The following is a 20,986-nucleotide window of genomic DNA, read 5'->3' as shown; positions in this document are numbered from 1 at the left end:
ACAAATACATAAAAATTAAGGGTGGACAAATTTAAAAATTAAAATAAAAATAAAAAAGATTTCGTTTTTTCTTAAAAAAAAATTAAAATTAAAATTTTTCCTTTTTTTAAAAAAATAAAAATAACTTTTTTTTTTTTTTTCCAGAATTTATAGGGATTTTTTTTTTTTTAAGAGTGATGGCTGCGCTCCCAGTTTCCTATTTTTTTTTTTATTGAGAAAAATATAAAATCATTTTTGTCTTAATACTGACTTTGAAAGACATTGACTATTTTTTGATAGTTTAAGGAGACATTGTTTCAATTAAAAGTTTGGGGAGATATTATCAATTGGGTGGTAGTTTGAGTAAAGTATGTGGACCTTTTTTTTTTTTCTTTTTTCTTTTTAATTTTTTTTTTTTATTTTTAAATGACCCAAATATAGGAACATTAAAAAAAAGGAGAACTTTACTTGCAATTCATAATCTTCCATCACTCTTGAAAAAAAATGTACCAAACTTTAAAAAGTGTCAATTTAGAATATCAATTTTTTATTTTTTTATTTTTTTTAATTTCAACATTCTGTTAGAATTCTTCGTTACATCTTGTCAAATTTTTCAAAATACCTCCATTTTTTTTTGAAAAAAAATTGCTAGAATTTAGGTATTGGTCAGAATTTAACAGAATTTGCAAAAATACCAATGCCTGAATCTTGGAAAAATTTTATAAATTTTTTTAAAAAATAAACACAGGGGTATTTTGGAAATTTTGATAGGATTTAACGGAAAATTCTAAAGAGTGTTAAAATTGAAAAAAAAAAAAATTGAAAGATAGATATCCTAAAGTAACATTTTTTAAAGTTTGGATATCTTTTTTCAAAATAGATGAAAGATCAAGGGTTAAAATTGAAGTTTTCTCCTTAAAAAAAAAAAAAAAAAAAAAAAAAAAAAAAAAAAAAAAAAAAAAAAAAAAAAATTTGAACTCCAAGAGGGTGGCCTAAATGGTAAGGGTTACGGCCTCTAGGGACATCATCCCTTGAGGTCTTGAGTTCGAAACTGGATAGATGCTACTTCCTTCTTGGAGCTAGCTACACTGGCATAGTCTGCGTTTAAATGCTATATTCCTACAATGGCACTCGAGATTAGTCTGGTGATTTTGGTTGGGCCTTTGCACTCGGAAGGCTACTATTGTGTGTGGGACAGCAGCAAACGAGATATGTTTGGTTATAAGAGACCTAAAATACCTTGATTAAAAAAAAGAAAAAAAGAAAAGAAAAGAAAAGAGAGAGAGAGAGAGAGAGAGAGAGAGAGAGAGAGAGAGAAATAACGAACTTATACGTCGTTTTAGTTTTAACCAATTCAGGACAAAGTATAATAACAGGCTTAACAACTAACCCAGAATATCTCATTTTTGACTAATAAATGATACTAATGAACTGATGATGACTTTTTATTGAACTTCAGTAAAATCACAATTACACTGAATCAATCTTAAGGGATAATTGCACCGAAAGTCCCTGTGGTATACCATAATTATTTTTCACTCCCTATGGTTTAAAAAGTTCACTGGAGGTCCTCGTGATATGCAATAATTACAAATCGATCCCTGGCGTCAAATTCTGTTAAAATTTTTAACAGATTCCGTCAAATGCCACGTCAGCGCCACGTGTCGTCATCTTATTGGTGACACGTGGCGCTGACATGTCTAATTTTAATAAAATAATATAAATTTATTAAAAAATAAATAAAAAATACTTATTTTTTTTAAAAAAAAAAACAAAAAACAAAAAAAAAAAGAAAAAAACAAAAATGGGAAAGGGGTGGCCAGGCCACCAACAGCCCATGGGGGTGGCCGCGCGCCACCCCCAGAGGCCGCCGGCGGTGGCGCGCGGCCATCCCCAGTGGCCGGGGGTGGCGCGCGGCCACCCCCAGGCCATTGGGGGTGGCCTTCGGGCCACCCCTAGATCTTCTAAGGGTGGCCCGATGGCCACCCCCGGCCACTGGGGGTGGCCGCGCACCACCCCCAGAGGCCACCTGGGGTGGCGCGCGGCCACCCCCAGTGGCCGGGGGTGGCCATCGGGCCACCCTTAGTAGATCTAGGGGTGGCCCGAAGGCCACCCCCTGGGCCTTGGGGGTGGCCGCGCGCCACCCCCGGCCACTGGGGGTGGCCGCGCGCCACCCCCTGCAGCCACTGGGGGTGGCGCGCGGCCACCCCCAGTGGCTGGGGGCGGCCAGGCCACCCCCAAAGGGGTGGCTGGGCCACCCCTTCAGCTTCTTTTTTTTTTTGTTTTTTTTTTTGAATTTTTTTTATAAAAAAATAAGTATTTTTATTTATTTTTTAATAAATTTATATTTTTTATTACGATAGACACGTGTCGCCATCTTATTGGCGACACGTGGCGCTGACGTGGCATTTGACGGAATCTGTTAAAAATTTTAACAGAATTTGACGCCAGGGATCGATTTGTAATTATTGCATATCACGAGGACCTCCAGTGAACTTTTTAAACCATAGGGAAAAATAATTATGGTATACCACAGGGACCTCCGGTGCAATTATCCCCAATCTTAATGAAGAAGCTCAAGTTACAATAATTTACAATAAACAACAAATTAAATTATCATTTATTTTTTTAATATATTCGTCTTCATGTATGAGTTTCTCCCCGTATATATATATATATATATATATATATCAAAAAATCAGTCATAGTATCAGAAAATCTAAGTTAATAATTTTTTAGTATTTAAACAATTATTATTTTCCTTTCTTCTTTGGAGAAGAGAGAGAAAAAAAAGAAAAGAAAAGAAAAGAACATTTGTCCTATTCTAACCGCAACTTCTAGCCACAAACCAAACTACGCCATCCCCGCGTACGTTAGCCACAACACTGCTCCCGCCCTATAATACGCCACCCCCGTCTCCTATAGAATAGAAAGGCCGGCATGCCAGCTTAGTTCTCAAACCTCGCGCAATGAAATCACTCTAACTTTTCGTCTCCTTTGACGCGAATTTTTACCAAATGGCCTCTCTACAAATCCTGAAATCCACTTTCACTGCGATTTCCATTTCCCACTCCAACTTTCCCGGAAAATCGAGGTGGGTTTTCTCGGAATCGGATTCCAGGAAAAGGGTTCTGAGGTTGGGTTGTTGTAGGAGCTCCAGGTACTGTACGAGCAGAAGCTTCAGGGTCTGCTGCGAAGCTCGGGACGACGATAACCTAAGCAATGGCAAGCTTCCCATACTTTTTATTCTTCTCCCGTTTTTCTTTTCCTGCTTTGCTTTTCAAATTTTGGTTGTAAGGATTTTTGTTGTTATTGGGGTAAGAAAAGAAAGTAAGTCTTTGTTTGGTTGCTGAAAAAACTGAAGAAAGGAAAAGGAAGTAGAGTGGAAGCTTCTTTTTTTTTTTTTGGGGGGGGGGGGGGGGGGGGGGGGGGTGGTGTATGGAAAATTATGAGTTTTAAGCTTTAATTTCCTTCTGGTACACCAAAAAGTTTAGAAATTGAGAGTGGTACTATTGGTTGTGTTCGAGAGGTTGAATATTATTACATTTGGGTGTTGAAAATAACGTGAAAGAGAAAAGGAAAATGTTGAAAGAAGATGGGAGAAATATGTGCATGCGCTTTGACAAGTTAAGATTTTTTTTTTTTTTTTGCTTAGTGGTGGAAACTATCTATATATTTAGAGTTTTGAGATATCCCTTTGCTTCATTTTTAACATTTATAACTGATTGCACCGTCTAATGTGGAAGGGAATGCCTCCATCAGTTGAAACTTTTCATCAGAGCTCTCTCAATCTCTCTCTGTTTATTCCCTAATGAAAATCTTTTTCCTTTTGGTCGAAACTATCACAACAGTGGCAGAGAAACTTTTGATTTGTGTGACATATGTTCTTGAGTTGGAATTATGCTGTTATGCTTTATAAGAAACAAATGAAGTGTTGATTTTTTGTGAATTTAATATGAAATGAAACTTGTGCGAGAAAGGAACAAAGGAAATACACACAAGGAAGTGCACATCACCCAAAAGTAACTTGTCAAAAAAATAAGGGGTAATTACCTTTCCCCCAATGAAGTACCAACTTTTACACAAATCCCCCATGAACTACCAACTCGACCAAAATAGAGTATCCAACTACCATAGTTACTTGTTTTCCCTATTCCGTCAGTCAGAGGGGTTAAATCCAATGGCCAACGAGTCATGTGCGAGTCACGTGCATTTTTAATGTATTTTTTCCCTATTTTACCCTCATCTTCCTCAGTCCTCTCCCTCTCTCTTATCTCTTTTTTTCATTTCTCTCAAGCGCCGCACAGGCTCTTTTACCTTGATCCCCATGGACTCCAACTTGTTTTCAACACCCCCCACTTGGCAATTTCTCCTTGTGGCCGGCCCTTTTCCCTTCACTTAAAATACACTGACGAACCCTTCTCCTTCACTTCCTTTCGTCTTCCTCGAACCCCCTTCAATTCATGGGTCTTCTTCCTTTTCCTCCAAAACCCACCATTTGAATGGAAAGATTGATGGACAGGCTTATAAGCTTAGAGCCCTCAAACCTCATCCCTCTCCATATTGAACACGGCCAAAAATGTTCCGGCAAGCTCACGTTGCAGAACGTCATGTACACCATGCTGATCGCCTTCTGGCTTCAGCCGTTGATCAAGACCCGTTACACTGTCAGGCCACAGTCGGGGATTATATCTCCTCTCGCCACGTTGACTATAGAGATTGTTTATCATCTCCCGCCGGGCTCGAATCTTCCACACTCGTTCCCTCACTACGATGACTCCTTCCTTTTGCATAGCATGGTGGTTCCGGGAGCAGCCATTAAGGAACCTTTGTCCGTGTTTGATGCTGTCCCAAACATCTTGTTCACCACCAAGAAGAAGCAAGTTTTTATAGACAGCGGCATAAAAATCATGTTCGTTGGCTCGCTGGTTTTGGCTCAGCTTGTGGCCAATGGTTCTTTGCCTAGTGGGTATCAAATATGTAGGGGGAGGGGGAGGTTTAATGGTTTAAAACCCGACGAAAGAGCCCGTGCGCCTAAGAGAGAAATGAAAAAAAGAGATTAGGGAGAGGGAGAGGACTGAGGAAGATGAGGGTAAAATAGGAAGAAAATACATTAAAAACGCACGTGACTCGCACATGATGCATTGATCGTTGGATTTAACCCTTTGACTGACGGAAGGGGGGGAAAACGAGTAACTATGGTAGTTGGATGCTCTATTTTGGTCGAGTTGGTAGTTCATGGGAGATTTGTGCAAAAGTTGGTAGTTCATGGGGAGAAAAGATAATTACAAAAAAAAATAATAATGATTGATTGAATATGGTCAGCGACAAGTTGAGAACAAGGTGATGTCTTTAATTTGTTTTAGATAGGGTGGATGTATGTCAATTCATAGGATATGATGTCGGATAGATGGAGAGTGAAAGATTCACTTAGACCCAATTGTTAATCACACAATCCCAATTAGCAAAATGAACGAATCAATATAGAGATTTTGGTAACGAAGTGAAAACATTTTAAAGAACTCTTCAAAGTAAAACCACTTCGGGGGCTAGAAAACCCCAAATGCATCAACTATAGAAGATTTGTGTTGCAAATTGATCTTATTTACAAAATCTTTATAATTCCCAAGACTCAATATGTAACCCTGGCAAACAACCTGTTCACCTCCCACCATAGTAACTCCAAAACTTCTAGCCTTCTTCTATAGGAATCACCTTCACGAATGAACTTCGTTCACTTCAACCTAAAACTCTGGTGGCTGTAGTTTGAACAATGATACACAAAGAGAAGAATTAATCTCTTTTTTAAGACGCGAAGGTGTTTAGAAACTTTTCCAACGACAACACGTATGAGGCTTATATAAATGGTTAGAAAATTGTAGTTTTTAGGCTAAGTCGACTAAGTTTTAAAAAAGTCTATCACAGTCTTGTTCCAAATGGGATTAAATCTCGTTCGAAAGAGATCTAGAGTTTTGCAATTTTCTCGAGCGGTGATCGAACACTCTTCAAACAAGACTTCAATCGAGGCATTTTGAGGTCCTCTCGTTTGAAGGGCGTTCGAACGAGACTACGATTGAGGCTTACTGGAAGTGCCTTTAATACTTTGTTTGAACAACATTCGAATATGACTACGATCAAGGCATTCTGGAACTTTGTAAAAACTAGATGTACACTCGCTCGAATTGCAGTCATCTCATTCGAATGAGATCTTTAATCTCTCAATCCTCCAACTTAACCCTAGGCTTAAACCTTACAACTCAACATGTTTAGACACTGAACTTGCCAATAGAGATCAAGGAGGATATCTTCTTGGATTTTGTCAACAAAAGAAGTTTATCCCAAGTCCAAGGTGGAGTTGAGGTGCATTAATTTTTGCTAAATTAAGAGGTTGGTGAAGCAATTCCTTGCTTATCTCTAAGAACTAGGGCATTGGCATACATGGAAATTTTTTGGACATTGAAGATCAAGAGATGGTTTCTGAAGTATATTTAGGCATAATGCACGGGTAGTGAAACAGAGGAAAAATGGAGACTTGTGCAAGATTTCTAAATATAGTTACTTTGTTAAACAAAAAATAAACTATATATTAATAAAAGAATCCAAGTATAATTCTTGATGCTTTCTAGAGTCTGTTTCATTTAATTAATATTGACAAGAAGAATGTAAGTAGAATCTTATTTTCTTTTACTTTCTTCTTTTCTCTTTTTGGTAAGTTAAACACTTATCTGCATGGAGAGGGAAATTGGAGTCAAATTGGATTTTGCGAACACCTAGTTTAATAGCCATCACCTAAAACTGGACTTTAATAGTTTGCTTTCAGTGATTCTGTAGTGCAAGTGGCGTTCTCACCTAGAACAATAGTCAGTCTAGTTCAGTCAAACTGAGGAAAACGTAAGCCCCAGGTCGTGTATAATTATATATGTGATGACGACAATGGATTGTTTGAGATAGAGAGAGAAGAAGAAGAAGAAGAAGAAATAAAAATAACATGAATAAAACATCTTTTTTTTTTTTGAACTTTTTAAGAGCATACTAACATAATTCAATTAGAGGACTTTCGCTTTATTGCAGATATGGAGTTACCAAAGGAGGGGAAGCATGATTCATATATAAGAAAAAAGAAGATAAACATGGTATAGACCATGTATTTTATATGAAATATGATTAATTGTTTAAACCGCACAAGTAAAAAAGTTAGGGAAAAGGACCTAAAAGATGCGATAGGCTCATTTTTTGTGAGGCATTCCAAACAAGGCATCCACCTTCATTTCATGGCTTAAAGCCATACAAATGCCTTGGAGTTAGCTTCAGAAATGCCTATAGAAATCTTGCTTTTGGAAGATGCCGGATTATCTTGTAGCTTAATTAATGGTTATAGGATGATGTATTGAGCTTTGTGAGATATTCATTCACAATTTTTTTTTTTCCGCCACACATTGGGAATGTCATATGATATTCCTTTTGGATGATTTCACTTCTAGCCCCTCATATGACCAATTGTTTCAGGTGAAGAACCTCCTGAGTCATTATTTATGAAGGAATTGAGGAGGAGAGGCATGACTCCGACTTCATTGCTTGAAGAAACAAAAAGTAGCAACTATGGACTGGATAGTGAGATAAACTTGAAGGAAGAAGATAGAGGATTTTCAAATAGAAGTACAGTCTCAACTGAACTTGAGAAAAGCCTATCTGGTCAAAGGGAGCGCTCCATGGCATTGAACAGTGAAGGCCTCGAGGTTGATAAATTATTCTTTTCCTATCAATTACTTTATAGTCTTAACTCTGAGGTTTCATTGGCATTAGCTTGCCTGTTGGAGACTTGGAGCCACAGTCTCTGTCGCATATTCTTTTAATTCTTTAAACTCTGGAATTCATGAAGCGAGGTATCTGGCAAAAATTGTTATTTACCTTAAAGATTGAGGAATGATTTTAGGACTTTGAGGCAAAATACTCTTTAATGGAGACAAAAGCCAAATATTCTTCAATGGAGACAAAAAAGGAGGAAAAAAAAAGGAACATGAAACATAATTGAGAGCAGTTAGTACCTGATTTTACAGTAATACCTGTTCTTGAACTGAGTCCATCCAATCTCTAGTATCTTTGTAGAATAAGAGGTTATTTTTCATCAACATCTAACATAAAATTGTCAAAACTTTTTGCGTAATCTGCATTGAAGTTACCCTAAAGGTGTGTTTCCTCTTTAGATAAAAAGGTTCTCAGATTCGTTTGTTATATGTTGAATATAGTTAGTGATTTTGATGCATAATTTGCCTATGGCATGTTGGTCCTGGCTATGTTAGTTGCCCATGAATAAGAGGCCAGCAACTGTTGGTATAATCAAATATAAAGAAATGGAATGGCTTTTTAATATTTCATTAAATTGTTAGGAATATTGGGTTGATAATATTTGTTCTCTTCCGATAAATCAAATATAGTAGTGGTGTTCTAATTTATTAGAATGAACTTGCATCATGGACATATCGCACAAGGAAATTGACTTGCATCTTTACCTGTTTCAGGGGTTGATTCCTCGGGCTAAACTTTTATTAACTCTTGGAGGAACATTCTTCCTTGGATTTTGGCCGTTGATCTTCATAACTATTGCAGTCTTTTCTGCTCTCTACTACGTAAGCTCTCTCCCTTCACCTGTGATATGAATGTTCTTATGTTGGTTCTGTCTGCTAGACAGGTATTGTATTATGAATCAATGCTCAGTGTTGTGAGCATACACTTATGAGGTTTGTGTCCCGTATTGGTAAAGTATAAAGAGAGTGATTAGTTAATATACCTAAGTGGACCCAAACCCATTAGCTTAGGCTTTTGGGCTAACAGTGGTGTCCTAATATGTATATTAACTTATTTTGGGTTTACTCCTTAGGTGTTTCTCTCTCTAACAATTAGTATCAGAGGCATGGTTAGCCTTCCGCTACTGCTGATATGAGTGTCTTAATTTGACACGTTTGGTTTGACTCTGGTAAAAAAAGAGTTTGGCTCTGCTCTTGGAGTACACGTGACACTCTTGTGTAAAGGACTCACGTGAGGAAGAGTTTGGTCAATGTGATAGAAATTCACAAGTGAGGGGAATATTTGTTGTAAGTGCACTTGTGAGGTTTTTGTCCAGTTAAGTATAAAGAGAGTGAGTAATTAATATACCTAAGTGGACCCAAGCCCATTAGCTTAGGCTTTTAGGCTAGAAGTGGTGTCCTAATATGTATATTAACTTACTATTGGTTTACTCCTCGAGTGTTTGTCTCCCTAACAATCAACATTTCTAGTTTTTCTTTAGCTTTGTTAGTTAATGTCTTCTAATTTATGCAGACATTTGAAATGTGGAAGATCATTTAGGAAGTGGGCGTTTTCTGTTATAGTTTTCCCATAGATTTAATTTCTGGGAATGTTTTTTCCACTTAGCTTCATTCTTATGGAACCACAAGGTTGTTGGACCAACTTGGTTTATATTAAGTTGAAAAAGACAAGATAAAACGTATGGATTCTTATTGTCGTTATGACTTGTAGGACTTAAGTCTTGTGCTATTTGTTATATCTTGTTTATTTTGTTTAAATTGTTGCTTCTTGGGGTAAACACGAGATGGAGTAAGAGAAAAATTGAGTCTTTTCATTGTTTTGTTGCTTGACATCTTATCGAAGCTAAATTTGATTTTCTTCCTCTTTCATTTGGCAGTTTTTTGGACCAACTTTTGTCCATGATGCAAGCAAGACATCTATTTCGCCACCCCAATATATTGATCCGTATGCACTTCTGGAGGAGGAAAGGATTTCACAAATTGCCCCCCGTGTAAATTAAAGGACAGTGGTTTCACATACACCAGCTTCTTAGAACTCCAATTACATATATCCTTGGCTTAATCTCTTTACTCTTGTTTATTCTTTTCCTGTGTAAGTCCTACATTGGTAAAGAACTTTTCAAATCATTATAATGAAAGTGTCTTGCACCCTATTTATTATCTAGATTATTTGGTCTGGTTGTTTTATTTAAATTCTGTTTGTGTTTGATTTGATATTGCTTTTGATTCTACAGTCGATGGCATGCATCTAAAGCATTCAAAAACGGCAAAGATAATTATACCAAACAAAGGTTTCACAAAAAGTTGTTAATCCAAATATACATCAAGAAAAAGAGTTGAAAGGCTGGTAGTGATTGAGCTCAACGATGATGCCTTGAACGCAAGCAGCAGCAGCAGCCAATGCTATAATCAAGCAAGCCCAAGTCAATATGTTTAGCCAAATCCAGGTAGGAGAAAACTTGCGAATGTGAGCCTGTGAAATGTACATCTCAACTGGGAAATATACGGTCAATGGCCAGAATGAAAGGGCTCCAATCAAGCCCAAAACACTGTTGAAGACTGGAAATATCATCGCGATCACACACGTAATTATCACATAACCTGTTCTCCAGATCAACCGGAGCACAATGGGATGTTCTTTTGCTACCAAATCACTTCCTGCCCCCCGCCTACTCAACCATTCTTCAACAAGCTGGTATATTGGCTGGCAGAACACCTACGAACACATGCATAATCAGAATTTAGTGCTAAAACAGTTTTCGAAATTAATATCTATATACATATATATAAAAATAATAATAATAATAATTTAAAACCAAGCAATACTTGGGGTATATAGACTCGAAATGCGTATTTTCTCTTTAGTTTGGTGTGAGTTGAGCTTTATAAATGCACGTTTTAATTTCTTTTTCTTTTTTCTTTTTTTGTTCTCCATGTGAGACTTCTTTCTAGGCTCAAATTATAGTAATTTATTCTCATACCGTAATAGTAAGAAGGGTCAATGCCATGCATCTAACGGCATAGATAATCATACTCATATCAAACAAGGTTTCACAAAAGTTGCTATAAAGATACATTAAAAAACAGATTTGAAAGGATAGTAGTGATTGAGCTTAATGATGATGCCTTTAATGCATGCAAAAAAAAAAAAAATAATAATAACAAGCCTATCTCTACTGGGAAATATGCAGTCAATGGCCCGAATGCAAGGGGCTCCAATTAAGCCCAAAATACTGTTGAAGACTCGAAATATTATCGCACTTGCAGGCCCAATTCGTGCGTTTGTGGCAGCGTTTTGTAGGGCACTAGCGACACCTTGATGGCGCATTTGGCACTTAGCATGAAGCATAAGAGTTTGGAGCGATCATATTATAACCGTAAATTTGTGGACTTTATAATCATACAATCTAGTGACCCAACAGTTGGATTCACTTGACCGTTAGTATAAATTAAGTTTAATCTAACGGTTAGAATTTAGTAATCATTACTAACAATTACGAATCTAATTATTATAATTAAATAACCGTTAATTGTAAATTTAATCTAAAGGTCAAGACTATATGTTAATATCTAATGATCAGATTTTAATGACTGTTAAATTAACAATTATTTACTTTTAATTGCAAATTACATGTCAGTTAGTAAACATACATTAAAACCGTTAAGTGGACACTATAAATAGTCCATTCCATACCAGTTTAAGATACAAAAAAAAACTAATCTTTTTCTATCTCTCTCAAAACCTTCTAAAGTTTTAAAATTCGCGTTTCTCTCTCTTACTAGAATAGAAACTCTTAGGATAATCTGGTTTGGTTTCATTTTGTGCAAAAAGCAACCAAAATACAAATGATTTTTGGGCTATTGTATATCTAAAGAAGTTTCTTCTATTACCTGTGCATACCAATTGATGAAAATTGGTGAGGGCAAATAACTTTTTAAAGAAAAACGACTCTATAACACACCTTAAGAGCATTTAATTTTCCCTTTTCTTTCTGATAAGAAGAAGAAGAAGAAGAAGAATCCAAAGATATATCCTTTTTGAGAATTACCTGGTAAGCTCCCACAAGATGGACAACAATGCAAATGTTAGCGATGTCTATAAGCCAGTAAGGCTCATAAAAACCGAACCCTGTTAAAAAATTGCCAGGAGCATTGTTCCCAAAAGCTGCATACCCAAGAACTCCACACAGCATGTAAAAGATGGAGGTTATTGAGACTGCAACGGTGGTTGCTTTCTTCATCACTAGGGTCTCTGGTGGGCTTGATTTTAGTGTATCCTGCAGCTTAGGAAACTTCAGTCCACATCATTTCGATATAGTGATAGTAGTGATTTTTGCACAACAGTTGTGCAGAACTGTAGACATATGGGATGCGATCCATGTGATGGGACTCACTTTATGGGTCCTATTCCATGTGTCTATACTCCTGCACAACATGTGCATGACTGTTGTGCAGGAGTTATTTCTCTTTGATTTATCCATATGGAAATACAACCTAACGTACAAATTAACAATAATATTGGAAAATGTTTAGGGTATTACTGCAGCCTTTTCTATGGTTTCATTACAAATTGATGTACATGTCTGTTCATAATTGATTAATCATTAAAAACGTTAACCATTCATTAATTAATTTGACAAGTCATATTTCTTTTGTTTAATTATGAACAGCCATGTTAGTTTATGAAGGACAAATTTATTTTAAAAGTCGTAGTACTCTAAACAATAGTAGGACAATAGCAACAACATCAATAACAAAAGTAATAATGATAAAGCTAAAAAAAATATATGGAGGTGGTCTATTGGCTTTTGGGGTTGGTCGGACCACCCCTATCATGAGGGTTGGACCCTCTAGGGTTTTTTTTTTTTTTTTTTTTTTTAAGGTACCTAAGTGTCAAGAGTGTTGGGTCATTGGGACATGTTGAAAATGTGTTGTAGTTTATGGAGACAAAAGGTAATTACTCATAGTTTACTGCCGTATATATTTATGAATAATGATTCAATGCCACCTAAATATACAATTTTTCACCACCTTACCTATGTGGCAAGGTGGTCCCCCACTACTTTTTGAGTTTTTTTATTTTTTAAAAATAAATTAAAGTGGGGGACCACCTTGCCACATAGACAAGGTGGTGAAAAGTTGTATATTTAGGTGGTAGTGAATCACTACTCTATATTTATTGAGCAGCTCTATTACACGGGATTCTAGTCCGAATAGTATGTTTAATAATGTGTTTAAAGACCAGCTATAAATTAATTGTTATAGATCGGATTATTTGGCTTGATTGCTAGTGTACGTGCAGCCATAGGCCCATAGTGTTGTCATAGAGGCTTACATTGCTGCCCTCCCATGTCACATGTATATTCAGTTTTGTTTTAATGAATTCTTCATTAATTAAAAATAAAAATAAAAATAAATATTTTTTTTTGAAAAAATAAATAAATTAAAAGGCAGTAGAGATTGACTTGCCTGTATCTCAATGAGGACGTTAGAATAAGAATAGGCCAAGGCAATGTTTCCAATGGCCTGTAAGCTGTTCCACGCCTTCTGTGAACTTGATTCGCCCACTCCTGCTGTCATTCCTGCAATGCTTGTTTTCCCTGTTTTCCCTTCTGCAAAATAAAAATAGAATGCAGTTAGTATCGAGCATCTTCGGCAGGCTAGTCAAATACTCTAAAATAATTAAATTTAATTATTATCAATTTTTTTTTTTTTTTTAATACAGTAGATGAGGCAAATTGGCTATTTTCCGTTATAAAATACAGTCATTCTATAAATAATAAAATATTATGAAAATATTAACTAAAACAATATGATATTCACATGCATCGCACTCGTTCTCCCTCTTTTCATTGCCAGGGCTACGTGTAATTATATACCGTTGTTTTTAGCTGATTTGTTTTTCTTTTTGCATTGTTGTTTCAATGTTTTTTTTTATTGTTTTTACATGATCAATTCCTTTGTTTTTGGTTGCTTTACTAGAATATTGAATTGGTGCAACACTCATACAGTGTAGATCAAAAAATGTGTGAAAATTCAATATTTTCTCTTTCATGGAGTGCTTGCAAAAATATAATAATAATAATAATAATAAAAAGAATGAAAAATAATATTTAAGCTCAAGTAGAGCTAGAGTAAAATAAAGAATCTGTTGAATAGATTATAAAAAAAGTAATATCTAAAATAGAGAGTTGTACTTTTCAATAGTTGCTTTAACTATTATTGATTATTGACGGAGGTTGCTCAAAATAAGCAATACGGATATTTATAAGCCAAAAAATAATCAGATCAAGACAAAAATGAAAAAGGAATCTCTTTAATTGGCTTTTGAACCTGTAAACTGCTAAAAATATTGCACTTATAAGGGCTTAAATGTAAGTTACATCTCATTTTTTTTTGCTGAAATTGCACAGATTTTGTTTGGTAGTGGGTTTTTTTTTTTATTTAAATAGTAATAAAAATTATTAATGTGATATAAAAAGTGAATAAAAAAAAAAAGTAAAAAACTAGAATGTTTTGGACTTCACTTTTTTGAAAAAAAAAAAAAAAAAAAAAAAAAAAAAGAAGAAGAAGAAGAAGAAGAAGAGGGAGAGATTAGATCGAGATGGTTGCCAAACATGCTCTAAAACTTCTGGGGTGGAAAAATGACTACACTAGATTTTATTGCCTAGGCTTCACCCAAAAACTCGTTATGATCCTTTCCACCGTCAAGTTTTGAGCCAAAACTCAGGTTAGATCATGATTGTAGGGATCATGGTAAGCTATATTTTGGATTTCAATCATACTATAGACTAGTTTTGATGGAGCCAAACCCAGTTGGTTCTAGATTCTATGCAATACTCAGGATATTATATACATAGGGTGCAATAACTTGAATTGTAATTTGTTACCGTTCATTTTAAATAAATAGCCCAAAATATTTCACGTCATCAATGCAAATTAGAAGCTAAAGGCCTTGTTTGGTAAGGGGGAGGAGAAGTGGTATTGGGAGTTGGAAGTGATAGATGTGATATAAAGTAACAAGAATTTGTATAGAAAAGTAAAAAAGTTTTGTATTGTTGTGAATTTTTATTTATTTAAATAATAAAAAAAAATTATTAATGTAATATAAAGTTAGAATGTTTTGAAGTTAATTGTTTTTGGGATAAGTGAAGAGTGGGAGAAAAAAATTTATTGCTTTTACCGAACAAGCCCGAAGTGTTTCTCTTTCCAGCTGCCAAGCCCTACCTCTTTCATAACCATCGTAACTCTTTTGTCCTTGCCACTCTCATCGGCTCATTGCTATTACTAGCCTATGCCGAATTATATTTTGTTCGGCCACCCCCTAAACATCCAAAAGAGTGGTCGAATCGTTTTTTGAGAGTGGATCATCCACCAGCAAAGGCTGTGTTGGAAGGAGAAATGATAGATAGGGAATGTTTGACCGTCTACAATCTGTTATTTAATAATTAAAAAATATAATATATATTTTTTTAAAATTTATTTTTTATGCATTTTTTTCATTTTTTTTATTAAAAAATATTTTTTAATTATTAAATGACGGACACGGGACGGTTCAACCGTCCCATGTCTATCATTTCTCATGTTAGAAATGGCCTAATCACTCCCTTTGACTGCGGTTTGGTCACATCTTTGGGTTTATGGAGGGGTGATACGTCTTAGCCACCCCAACCTGATTTTTGAGGGTTGTGAAGCCATCCCCTTAATTAACGAGAGAAAAAAGAGAGACAGCTTGCGGTGCTAGTGGTAGATTGGGAATGGGATCTCTATTTCAAATGAAAAATTGATATATTTCATTGTCATTATTAAAATTTGTGCATCTAACTGTGTATATAATTTTACATTATTAATTTTTTAAAAAAACATGTTAATATTAACTTTAAATATATCATAAAATGCATTAATTTTAAATAATAACCATAAAATAACTATCAAATTGAGAGAATCTTATTGATAGTAGCCAATGGTGTGGCGAAGACTGTGGTGTACACTAGTCATGATGGAGGTAGCCAAGTAGGATTAACGGCTGAAAAGAGAGAAAATGTTTTAATTTTTAATCAGCATTGATGACGTGAAAAATTCTGGACCATCCATTGAAAACGAAACGTCCCAATTAAAGCTTTTCAAACCTTGGGAATTCAGTAATTTTGCCCCGTTTATTGAACCAACTGGTTTCTTTCTGGGATTTTTACTTTTGACCTTTTTTCAAGAATGGAGCACCACAAATATTCACAGTCGTAAAAAAACACATCAATTACTATTACCGATTTACGTAGTTGCTGACCTGCTATTCTTGCTGCGGAAAGACCAATGCCTATGAAAGCGTAGGAGAACGACATGATTGCCGCGATGTAGGAGAGCACTGCGAGGTCGTGAAATTTTGGTATTTGGCTCAGAATAATCTGTACGATTCCAAAGAGGATCATGTAGGGATTGTTTGAGGTGTGACACCCCACTTCATGCCCACTTTTATGAAAGCAGTGCGATCTTTTGATGGCCCTGGTTAACAAAAACAAAACCACCACTCAATAAAGCATATATGCTACACGCATTTAAACGTGACGATTCGTGTTCGTGCGTGAGCTCGGGCGGGTAGTGTTGAGACTTAAATAGAAGATTATATATGTTAAATCTAACTCGACCGAACTCTACACACATAATTATTCAAGAGCACATGCATACACGAAATGAGGTCATACTCGATCATCAAATCGGATTAGAATTGTCTACAATTATTTATGTTCGAAATATAGAATATTCGGACAAAAGATTGTGAGAGACCAGTTATAGGTCTTATTTGACCCAATAAAAATTAGATTATCTAATCACTTACTCGATCATGTGAGTTTTATAAATAGTCTCTAACAATCACTTGCTTAAATTCTCTACACTTCGAACAACTATTTGTAAACGATTTTAATTAGCAATTAGCATAAGAAATAAATCACTTGGGAACCTTTAATTGAATAAATTGCACTACAAGCACGCAAAATAAAAAAAATAAAAATAAAAAAATAAAAAAATAAAAAAAAAAAAACGAGATTTTGGATTGCTTACGCCATGCTAATAGCGGAAGTGATGGTGTAACCAATTGTCAGCCCTACAAGATTCGTATATTGAGCTACACCACAAAGCTTGTATTTAAGTCCTCCTGTGGAGAGAGAGATCAGATCGAGTTAAGAGAGAGTATATGAGTTTCCTACCTCGAACCTGTAGTTTTTTTTTTTTTTTTTTTTTTTTTTTTTTTTAATAACCCGGGTATCTAGGGTTTAGTCCGGATTGGATCGGACTAGATCTCAAAATATCATGCAAAGCGCTCTCTCCACACAAATCAAGTAAAGCTGCGAATATGGCTCCAATAAATTATTTGCATTCAAAAAGGGTTAAATCTTAGACCTAATATTTTATTAGGCACCAAGTTTAAATAACTTACCACTCGAACATAAAGGCATCTACATCTGAAGATCTCCCTCATAAGCAAATGATTTAGTATCAACTAATAGGTTCTGATCTTCCAGCCAAAAGACATGCTTCGGCTCAGCATCAACTAGAAAAAACATCCACAGGATTGGCTCAAGTAGCAAGTCATTTGGTCCCGATGCCTCGTAAAGAATCAGGTCTAAAGTTCAACCAATCAATCCTATTGAGTGCAAACAATTTGTTGGGATCATGGCAGCATACGAAAACCCGACCTTTACACGATTCATGTGAAGAGAGCGTTTTGCATGATATCTTGAGAATCTAATCGGGCCAAAGCCTCGAATATCCAAAAAAGAAAAACGAAAAAACAAAAGCAACAATTGGAAAAAGAAAAATGCCATCTTCTTCTTACCTAAGTTGCTCTTTACAGCCTCTATGTAAGTGTAGTTTCTTCTCCCAGTAATAGGGTCAGGAGACCTATAACAGTTAGCAAGTAGAGCAGAAGTATACAAAGTGATGATGGAGAAGATAACGAGAGTAAAAACCCCAGCAATCCAACCCAACTGAGCAATGGCCCATGCAAGAGACAGTATTCCAGACCCAACAACTGCTGTTATGATATGGGCACTTGCAGTCGTCAAGGTTCCTTCAAAATTCAAAAACCATGCCAAAAAGAAAATGAAGTCAAACCCTTTCCTCTTAGAGAGTTTATGTTTTCATAGAAAGAGTAAAAGATATATAAATATATATATATATATATTACCAGTTCGTTTTGGGCGGCCATCATCATCAAACTTAGAGGTTGTGTCGCCCGATTCTGTAGCAAAGCTTAGATTTCCCTGCATCTCTTTTTCGCTGACTCTCTCTAGAAAGAACAATGAAAAAGAAATCAAATTAATTACAGGTTTTGAGAAATGTATCTGCTGGCAAGAAATTTATGACTTGGGAAAGCACATGCAAATGGATATGACTAGAAATTAATGACTTGAAAACAAAATTAATGGCTTGAAATTAATTATCCGATTTTGAATTCATACTTCTTTTGCTATGTCCAGCTTTATGCTGATAATCGGTAAAGGAAATGGTTGAAGTCTAATAAATGCCATAATATGAGTGCACCGCATCCACATGAATAAGTATTCATATTTTTATTTTTATTTTTGCATTCAAGTAAACATTTTCATGTACTCAGACCAAAGAGTGTGACTCAATTGGAGAAAATTTCTCTAAAACAGTGTACGTGTTCAAAATGTATTTACTGCTCACATACTCTGTTAAAAATATTGCATGTGAAATTTCTCAAGCATTTTGAAGACATTTTAATTTAATAGATCGGATTAAAAGAATTTTCTTCGACCAAGATTAGAAGAAAACTATATTCTTGAAAATATATATCATGTCCCAATCATCGATCATATCGATCGCTTAGAAAATGGATGGAAAAAAAAAAATTAATCCGACAAGCTGTTCTAATTTTTGGGAGAACTTATATGTTAGTTTACTGAATAAAGGCCCATATTCCAGGTGTAATTACCAACATCAGGATTTGTGTTATATCGTCTTTAAACCTAGGGATATCTCTAAATTTTCTGAAAGGGGAAGGCAAATCCGGCCACTTCAGAGATATAGTGCAATGCATTTGGTAAAAAGAGTTAGATGCATTGCAACCACTTGTTTTTTATTCAAACATTGCAATCAGTTAACACATGTTAATTGATTGCAATGTTTGAATAAAAAAAGAAAGAAAGGGAAAGGCAAATCCACTATAGAGACAAAGTGCAATGCGTTTGGTAAAAAGAATTAGATTTATTCAAACATTGCAATCAATTAACACATTCCAATTGATTGCGATGTTTGAATAAGAAAAAGAGAAAGGGAAAGGCATGTCCACTTTACAGATATAGTGCAATACATTTAGTAAAAAGACTTAGATGCATTGCAACCATTTTTTTTTTATTCAATTATTGCAATCAATTGGAATGTGTTAATTGACTGCAATGTTTGAATAAAACATTGCAATGCATCTAATTCTTTTTACTAAATGCATTGCACTATATCTCTAAAGTGGATTTGCCTTCTATTTTCAAATAACACGTTCTAATTAGATTTCACCCATTAGAAAACAGATCTGAGAGCTCCCACCCTCCCCCTCTCATTTTGGTTTTTCTTTTGTTTGTAGGTGTTCTCTAACCAGATCAACAATTTTGGCTTCTCCGCTATGCATCCAGCCATCTACTTCCGTGATGTGCCGTTTATCTCCTTATTGGCCGCTGCTGCTGTTTGCTGGTTGTGTTTTTACTTTGAATAAGAGTTTTCTTCTTTTTAGATCTGACCTCACAGACGATCTATGGGATGAAGCTTAGTCAGGTGTAAGGGGTTATCTCTCACGGCCAATTTAAATAAATTTTTAGGATATTTGGCTACAGTTGTCTTAGATATAATCTGCTCTTTAACTATTTTTGTACATGGGTTAGCGGAAGATGAAAATCATAAATAACACTTTATTGTAAGAATTTTGTTTGTATCTATGACTATGTAACCTCATAGCAAGTGGTTATGATTTTGCAGAGTTTCATGCTTTATGATGTAAGAGCTTTATGCTCATAATCTTTGATTAATGAAATACTCAGATCTTTCGTTTTTTTTTTTTAAAAAAAATGGGATAACTTCACAAAATGATACTAAACTATCACGCGTTTTGATCGAAGGATACCAAACTATCATTTCTCTCGAACTAAGATATTAAACTATTAAAAACCCTTAAATAAGAGTATTCCGTCAGCTTTTGGCATTAAATCATGTCAAAATTTCCAAAATACCCTAGTATTTATTTTTTAAAATTTTTTTCAAATATTCAAGCATAAGTATTTTTGCAAATTCCGTTAAATTCTGACCAACACCTAAATCCTATCATTTTTTTTTCTCTTTTTTTTTTTTCTAAAAAAAGAAGAGAGGTATTTTGGGAATTCCGCCAGGATTTAACGCCCAAAGCTGACGGAATACCCTTATTTGAGGGTTTTTGATAGTTTAATACACCGGTTCGAGAGAAATGATAGTTTGATATCCTTTCATCAAAACGCTTAATAGTTCAATATCCTTTTGTGAAGTTATCCAAAAAAAATAATTACGGTTAAGTACCTTATTGGTACTTGAATTTTAAGCTTTTTTAAATTTAGTACATGAGTTTTCATTTATTTCATAGGAAGACCTGAGTTTAGGGGTAAAAATCACTTTGGTATTTCTATTACATTTTCTGTCCAAATATTAATGGCCAACCCATGTCAACCGCTGAGGTTGACACGTGGCACTATATAAAAATAAAATCTTAAAAATTAATTAAAAATAATAAAATAATAAATTAAAAAAAAAAATTGAAAAAAAAAAGAAGAAGAAAAGAAAACAGGGGTGGCTCCTTGGCCACCCCAATTTTGGCCAAGGGGGTGGTTGGGTGGCCGAACCACCCCATGCGGGGTGGTTCGGCAACCCTATGGCAGAAAAGAAAAGAAAAAATAAAATTATGGGTTTTGGCCCCTTGGGGGTGATCGAACCACCCCTAAGGGCTACGGGAGTAGTTCGATCACCCCTAGACCGGCCGGTCTACGGGTGGCTGAACCATCCCCATGACCCATGGGGGTGGCTTTTTTTAGAGGATTTGGCCCTTGGGGTGATCGAACCACCCCATGGGAAAACCCTTTAACTTTTTTTTAGAGTCGACTTTAAAAAAAAATTTACTCATTAGCGTCAACTTTTGGCGCTAATAAGTCGACACTAAAAGCTCGATG

General features: G+C 35.4%; 2 protein-coding genes across 2 annotated transcripts; one reads left to right on the top strand and one right to left on the bottom strand.

Annotated features, from left to right (window-relative positions):
• The first annotated feature begins 2,890 nt into the window (after nucleotides 1-2,890).
• Nucleotides 2,891-9,948, top strand: LOC133882873 (uncharacterized). Its single transcript, XM_062322102.1, has 4 exons — nucleotides 2,891-3,204; nucleotides 7,486-7,715; nucleotides 8,499-8,606; nucleotides 9,662-9,948. Exons 1-4 carry the CDS (start codon nucleotides 2,997-2,999, stop codon nucleotides 9,782-9,784), a joined length of 669 nt encoding a protein of 222 aa, XP_062178086.1. The 5' UTR covers nucleotides 2,891-2,996; the 3' UTR covers nucleotides 9,785-9,948.
• Nucleotides 9,949-10,040: 92 nt separating this feature from the next.
• Nucleotides 10,041-18,293, bottom strand: LOC133882311 (amino acid permease 6-like). Its single transcript, XM_062321452.1, has 8 exons — nucleotides 18,242-18,293; nucleotides 17,968-18,069; nucleotides 17,617-17,850; nucleotides 16,842-16,935; nucleotides 16,069-16,283; nucleotides 13,254-13,396; nucleotides 11,834-12,061; nucleotides 10,041-10,500 (listed from the first exon to the last, which is right to left on the bottom strand). The coding sequence occupies exons 2-8, from the start codon at nucleotides 18,047-18,049 to the stop codon at nucleotides 10,108-10,110; spliced, it is 1,389 nt and encodes a 462-aa protein (XP_062177436.1). The 5' UTR covers nucleotides 18,050-18,069; nucleotides 18,242-18,293; the 3' UTR covers nucleotides 10,041-10,107.
• Nucleotides 18,294-20,986: the final 2,693 nt, after the last annotated feature.

The sequence above is a fragment of the Alnus glutinosa genome, chromosome 11, assembly GCF_958979055.1.
Source record: "Alnus glutinosa chromosome 11, dhAlnGlut1.1, whole genome shotgun sequence".
Lineage (NCBI taxonomy): Eukaryota > Viridiplantae > Streptophyta > Magnoliopsida > Fagales > Betulaceae > Alnus > Alnus glutinosa.
Note: the sequence above shows the minus strand (reverse complement) of the source record. Positions and strands in the feature narration are given on the sequence as shown.

Bases quoted from the DNA above. Each gene is read 5' to 3' on its own strand.
- LOC133882873 (XM_062322102.1), top strand. From the start codon at position 2,997: ATGGCCTCTCTACAAATCCTGAAATCCACTTTCACTGCGATTTCCATT. The intron at 7,716-8,498 runs GTTGATAAATTA...TACCTGTTTCAG, and splicing joins TGAACAGTGAAGGCCTCGAG to GGGTTGATTCCTCGGGCTAA. The intron at 8,607-9,661 runs GTAAGCTCTCTC...TTCATTTGGCAG, and splicing joins TCTTTTCTGCTCTCTACTAC to TTTTTTGGACCAACTTTTGT.
- LOC133882311 (XM_062321452.1), bottom strand. From the start codon at position 18,049: ATGCAGGGAAATCTAAGCTTTGCTACAGAATCGGGCGACACAACCTCT. The intron at 12,062-13,253 runs GCAAGTCAATCT...CCTAAGCTGCAG, and splicing joins ACGTCCTCATTGAGATACAG to GATACACTAAAATCAAGCCC. The intron at 10,501-11,833 runs GTAATTCTCAAA...ATGTGTTCGTAG, and splicing joins ATCTTGTGGGAGCTTACCAG to GTGTTCTGCCAGCCAATATA.